Here is a 6507-nt window from a genome sequence, read left to right as displayed (position 1 = left end):
AACTCCACTTTAAAATGATATGACACTTACAAGATATATTGGTTTGAATTACCCATAACTCAATTTAAAAGATATTAAAACAAGAAATTTAGTACTCGCTCTTCATCCTTTTTCCGCACATTTTTCCGTTTAATCTAAAGTATTTACCCTAAAATGATAATTAAGCTTAAAATTTCAAATCAAATCAAATTACAATCAAATTATCGATAACTCCATGAATTCAAATCATGACTCTGTGTTGTACCATCACTATCCCGTTCGGCATTTACCAACACTAACACCTGCAAGCAACTTGTCGTTTTCAAAGTGAAAAACATTAAATAAAACGCATTTAAATGGCCAAAACAAACAGCACTCGCTTCGGGTCGGCATAAAGCGCTTAAATAAATAACAAATTGATTAGTTTATAAGTGGTAAATGCTTGAAAAAGAAAGAAGAGAGGCTTGCCAAGTCTCCTCTGTGTGAGTGTATGCGAGTGTGGGTGAGTGTGCGTGTTAGTGTTGGTGGGCAGAACAATAACAAGCCCAAAAATGCCAATGGACATGGAATGTAATGGAGCAGGACCAACCATATTCACAATAGCGCCTCACCAGAGGCGATGAATCACAGGTGAGCTGGGCCCAACCCTGAATTAAAACCATCTAATATATATTACATATTACAGCAGCCACAAACGTGCCTTAATTAACTAACGAAAAGCAATAAACTTAATCCAAAGATGCCGCTGCTGAGTAAATGCTTCCCCTGCTTTAAATTCAAGCGCGAGGAGGTGATCGACAAGCTCGACTATAGTAATACTCCATTGACCGATTTCCCGGAAGTTTGGCAACATGAGCGGACCTTAGAGGAGCTCTACTTGAGCACCACAAGAGTGATTACTTATTGGCTTTATCTAAGATTCATATTTACCCATTCTTATCTTCCAGTTGCAAGCTCTGCCACCGCAATTGTTTTATTGCCAGGGATTAAGGGTGCTACACGTGAACAGTAACAATCTGGAGAGCATACCTCAGGCCATCGGCAGTCTGCGCCAGTTGCAGCACCTGGATCTCAACAGAAATCGTGAGCTTTTGTCTATAATATATCCCTCAGAACTTCAATATATCTTAACCTTTCAGTTATTGTCAATGTGCCAGAGGAGATCAAGTCGTGCAAGCACCTAACCCACCTGGATCTGAGCTGCAACAGCCTTCAACGTCTTCCCGATGCCATAACCTCTTTGATTTCACTACAGGAACTGCTGCTAAACGAGACTTACCTTGAGTTTCTGCCTGCGAACTTTGGTCGATTGGTAAATCTGAGAATTCTGGAGCTGCGACTCAACAATCTCATAACGCTGCCCAAATCCATGGTGCGTTTGGTAAACCTACAGCGATTGGATATTGGTGGCAATGAGTTTACAGAGCTGGTAAGGGAATAAATAAGGGTATTCAATAGTTATGATCTTATCTTATCTTTTGTTAAATCAGTTGATTTTTTAAATAAGTTAAAGTGCTTTTAAGTGCTGTGAGATAACCTTTTATCAGATTTAGCAAATACCCTTCATAACTAAATAAATAATAATTTTAAACTCATCCCTAGCCCGAAGTTGTTGGCGAGCTAAAGTCACTGCGCGAACTTTGGATCGATTTCAATCAGATACGTCGTGTTTCGACCAACATTGGCAAGCTGCGCGAGCTTCAGCACTTTGAGGCCAATGGCAATCTTCTGGACACACTGCCCAGTGAGCTGAGTAACTGGCGGAACGTGGAGGTGCTGTCCATATGTTCTAACAGTCTGGAGGCCTTTCCCTTCAGCGTGGGCATGCTTAAGTCCCTGGTGACATTTAAGTGTGAGTCGAACGGATTGACGGAGCTGCCCGACAGCATAAGCTATTTGGAGCAATTGGAGGAACTGGTCCTGAGCCACAACAAACTGATTCGCCTACCCAGTACGATTGGAATGTTAAGAAGCCTCCGCTTCCTTTTCGCCGATGATAATCAATTGCGGCAGCTGCCGGATGAGCTATGCAGTTGCCAGCAGCTAAGTGTCCTCAGTGTGGCCAATAATCAGTTGTCAGCCCTGCCACAGAACATTGGAAACCTGGGCAAGATGAGAGTGCTCAATGTGGTCAATAACTACATTAATGCGTTGCCCGTTTCGATGTTGAACCTAGTGAATCTCACATCGATGTGGCTGAGCGATAATCAATCGCAGCCATTGGTGCCTCTGCAGTATCTGGATGCAAGTACAAAGACTCAGCTAACCTGTTTCATGCTGCCGCAGGTGACGTTCAAGATGAACAGTATACAGGCGCAACAGCAGGCCCAGGAACAGTACGAGTTCGTCTACGCTAACCAGCAGCAGCCCCACGTGAGTCCTTCCCGAAGGATCTGCTTCGCCGAGGAGGCCACCATTCTGAGCAATGCCAAACCGCAGCCAGCGCCCAGCTATCCCACTTATGTGGCCGCTCCGCCAACTCCGACCCCCGATCAAATGTCCGGATCCGTGCGGCTGATGCGTTCACCCACACCGTATCCGAAGGAGCTGCGCCAGATGGCCAAGTACGTGCGGCAGGCTCAGGCGGCAACCACATCGGCCAATGCAAGCGAGGTGAGGGAGGCACGCGTGGTGGCCAACGGCCAAGTTCACTGTGATAGCAGCAATGCCAACCAGGATGTTGTGGACCAGGCCACAGCAAGTGCAATATACGGCATAACGCCGGAAACGACACACATCTACGGAGTCTATCAGCAACCACAGCAGATGGCGCATCCAGTGCCGACGCAGGAATACTACGGTTTGCCACTGGTCAACTATGAGGCACACTACCAACAGCTCTACGTGGAGGCCAACACGCCGCTTCCCACCACGCATTTAAACGGGGAGCAGGACTACGAATTGCAGCCCCTGCAACAACAACCCATGCAGCAACAAGCAGTGCCACCCCGATTGGAACCGCCACCGTATCACATAGCTCGAGTCTACACAAAGAAAACGCCCGAGGATCTCAACCTCTACGAGTCCATGCGGCAGCGGAAACAGCAGTTGCAGGACCAAACCATCTACCAGGATGCCTTGAATAGCAACTTCAAGACCACGGCAATCGGTGCCCAGGAAAACGAAGAGTCGGTCGATCAGTTGGATTACCAGAACAATATTAGCAACAATTTAGAGCCAAATCCGGAGGAGGATGACCAAGAGCTGGACGACAGCATGTCGCAGCACTCGCTTAATTCCACGGCCACAAACAATACTTCCAAAGCGAGCCACAAGAAATCCACCTGGATATTTGGTGTCCACAAAAATCCAACAGTCAAACAGGTCACCCTCAAGTGGGAGCACAGCATCGGCTTCGACATAGCCGAGCTGCTTAATCAGGTGTGTTTCTAAGCCTTTAATCGCTCAAATCAGTTAGTATTAATAACTATTTTTCATTACAGGTTGGCATCTTTGTAAGCTCTGTGACGCCTAATACGAATGCCGCTCGCCTGCTGAGCCTCAACGATAAGCTGCTGGAAATAGACGGCTACGACCTGACCAATGCCAACCTGAGCGATGCCAAACGAGTGCTGCTTAACAGCGGCACGGTCATGAACATTATGTTGTCGAGAAAATGATGATCAATTTGTTTACCGACCTAAGCCGATTCCCATCCCGAGACCGAAGACTTTTTGTGCATTTTTCTAACGCATTTTTCCAATAAGCAGCATCGCCGATATCGGATGAAAACCACTTGGACCTATCATAATGTTAGTTCATAATAACTCCCTTCCGCACTGGCGGTCAATCGATCAGTCATAGAGCACTATTGCCAGCTAGAGGAATCCATGCTTTTCGTATATTAGATAGATAGATGAATCCAAACTGCCATTTTCTCAACACCTAGATGAAGTATCCCCATACTCAATAGAAGAATAATACCACATTATGGCCAAAATTAGTAGTTATAGCCCTGAACAAGTATTCTCAAAATTTGAATTGAAAATGAAATGCATTTATGATTTTACTTTAAAACGGTCGTTTTATAATCCAATTGAAGCGACTATTAAGTTCTATTTATCAAAGTTTGATTTAATAAATCAGTATTTAATCGGTATCTTATGTAAATAGTTAAGTTAAACAGTAGAAGAAGCAATATTACGTTGTGTCAATTATGAGTTCTAGACATACACAATTAACCTGTACTCCATAATCACGATGCGTAGATTACATTTATATGGCATTTGTATCTCAAGAGGAGCGACAATTATTCTGACCGCCAGTGGAATGTAACAGCATAATACACATAAATAGTGCAATTAGCGTCGATTATTGGTATATACACGCACTCATATATATACTCGCGATAATCAGACAAATTACCTTCAACTAGCGCCTATTTTACGCCCAGCGTTGTTCAAATTTGTTCCCAAAATTATATGTATAGATCAATTACTTGATTACAAAATATATTTGCTGTTTATGTTAGTTGTTATGGTGCAGCAATATAAATTCTATATATATTTACATATACGTATACTCCATATTTATTGTCCAATCGATCGAAGTGTCAAACATTATTTTTAATGGCAAACTGTTAGCACAAACTGAATTCCCACACTATTGGCGTTGTGATCAGTATTATTATTTATCTGGTTAAACGAATGAAATCTATTCGAAAGTAAAGCACTTCTTTATTCATAGCGATTATATATAGTCATACATATGTGCTTAATTGAAGAACACACGCCCACACACACATACACACACTTTCATACGAATCTAGCTAACTTAAGCAAGCGCACACATTTTGCCAATTCAATTTGATTTAAGAGCGTTACCACAAATCACTGAAATACAACTTTCACTTTGTCATTTCGCCATAGTTTTTGATTAAATCTTATCCAGCCGCCAAAAGGGCCAAGAACAAAAACCATCTAGTCAACAGCCGGCCGTTTGATTAATGTCCCCGGCTGCCACTGTCGTTATCGACAGGCAATTATCTATGGAAATTAATTGTCGGCGACATTTGTAGTGTGCCAGTCGACTGACACCAGCGAGGCACGCAATCCAAACCTCCAGGACGACCCACTCCCTGCATGTCCTGTGTCCCCTGGCTCCAACGGACTAGCTACAACATCATCAACGACAGCGCCAGCAAATGTTGTCTGTTGCGGCACTTTTGGCCATATATATTTGCATAAAAAGTGTACAACCAGCGGAATGGTCCATAAATTCAACTGGAAAGTAGTCAACCTAAAATGCGCAACCGAGGACAATGGGCTGAAGAGGATAAAATAGTGAAACTTTTAAAGGAGTAAAGGTATTACTTATATATTTATATTTTTATCTGAAGTAGAAATTGAGCTAGTTTTAAATACTTACATTTAAGTATCCAAAGAGGTTTGGAGTGCATTGCATTTCCTAAAGCTGGTGACTTTAATGCGGAGAATGGTGAGGTTTTTTTTACTTTGTATATTTTGGGGAAAAACTAAGATCTTTTAACAGATATTTTTTTGGATGTTATATGCTGAAATTGGGACATTTTTTGGAAGGTTATGATCTTAGTTTCTATTAGGACAATTAATTAGCTTGCTTTACAAAACTCCCATGGTTCTTAAGCCTGCGGATTCGCGAGCGAGCGTCAAAAAGAAGCATGTTTGTATGAATATACCATCATATTTATTTTGTACGGCACTAATAATTACACTAACACACTGCCTCTGGGGAGCTTCGTGCAGAAAGGGGAGTTGACGGGCGGCGGGCAGCCTTGTCCTTGTCAAATGTTTCGTTATCTGGTGCTGTTGTTGTTGTCAAGCCCCCGCTTTCTTTTTTACACACACACCACCACACACATAGGGAGTCCAAAAACCACCCAGAACCACCCACCTTCACCCCCTTTGATAGCGTCAACATCAACTAAAACTGTAAGCGACTTCAAACGGCGCTTTGTCAGTGACCTTCGCGTGTTGGGGCGATGGCATATGTTTTTTTCTTACCACCCACTCAGAGGGGTGGGGGGAGGTAATGGGTTGGAGCAAGGCTACATATATAGACCAAGTCCCGGGAAACTTGATTTGACATATGATGTGCCCGTTTCGGTGTCGACTCCTTATCCAATCTGGCCCAAATACATTTATCAATATCGCTTCTGGTCGATTGAAATACCACCCGGAGGCGGCAAGTTTTCACGTCTGGTTTGGCACCCAAGAATCCGCATCCGAATCACCCATCGTCGCCCACTAACCCACCCAATCGGTCATTAGCATTTTCGGCGTGTATTTATGGCCAGAAAATGTTGCGCCATAAACATGACAACAAAACAAAATGCGACAAATTTGCGCCGATTGCCCATGTGGCAGGCAGGCGGTGCGGCACAGTGGAGTCTCCAATCCCCCAGGGCCAAATAATTGTCATCCAGAATAAAATATGTATGCACGATTATTGTTTTGGCTTACGCTCAATTGGAGGCCGGAGGCATTGGCGAAAGCCCAGGCTCAAAGGAGCGGCCAATTGCAATGCAGAAACAATTGCATACTTGACGGG

General features: G+C 43.6%; 1 protein-coding gene across 3 annotated transcripts; it reads left to right on the top strand.

The window, feature by feature from the left end:
• Positions 1 to 258: 258 nt before the first annotated feature.
• Positions 259 to 5187, top strand: LOC108043599 (protein lap1). Of its 3 annotated transcripts, XR_001769254.2 has the most exons (7): positions 259 to 609; positions 665 to 871; positions 927 to 1062; positions 1119 to 1408; positions 1582 to 3360; positions 3423 to 3731; positions 4848 to 5187. XR_001769254.2 is itself a non-coding variant. In XM_017122373.1 (6 exons), the coding sequence occupies exons 2-6, from the start codon at positions 719 to 721 to the stop codon at positions 3597 to 3599; spliced, it is 2535 nt and encodes an 844-aa protein (XP_016977862.1). In that variant the 5' UTR covers positions 259 to 609; positions 668 to 718; the 3' UTR covers positions 3600 to 4836. The 3 variants fall into 3 exon arrangements, 2 of the variants coding, with proteins under 2 accessions (XP_016977862.1, XP_016977861.1); XM_017122373.1 differs by lacking the exon at positions 4848 to 5187 and having other exon boundaries at positions 668 to 871; positions 3423 to 4836; XM_017122372.1 differs by lacking the exon at positions 4848 to 5187 and having other exon boundaries at positions 3423 to 4836.
• Positions 5188 to 6507: the final 1320 nt, after the last annotated feature.

Source organism: Drosophila rhopaloa, unplaced genomic scaffold, assembly GCF_018152115.1.
Source record: "Drosophila rhopaloa isolate 14029-0021.01 unplaced genomic scaffold, ASM1815211v1 contig_115, whole genome shotgun sequence".
Taxonomy (NCBI): Eukaryota; Metazoa; Arthropoda; class Insecta; order Diptera; family Drosophilidae; genus Drosophila; species Drosophila rhopaloa.
Note: the sequence above shows the minus strand (reverse complement) of the source record. Positions and strands in the feature narration are given on the sequence as shown.

What these genes read in the sequence shown, in the direction of transcription:
- LOC108043599 (XM_017122373.1), top strand. Translation starts at nt 719, where the DNA reads ATGCCGCTGCTGAGTAAATGCTTCCCCTGCTTTAAATTCAAGCGCGAG. An exon ending in TCTACTTGAGCACCACAAGA is followed by an intron (nt 872 to 926) that starts GTGATTACTTAT and finishes CTTATCTTCCAG; the next exon opens with TTGCAAGCTCTGCCACCGCA. An exon ending in TAGCCGAGCTGCTTAATCAG is followed by an intron (nt 3,361 to 3,422) that starts GTGTGTTTCTAA and finishes TTTTCATTACAG; the next exon opens with GTTGGCATCTTTGTAAGCTC.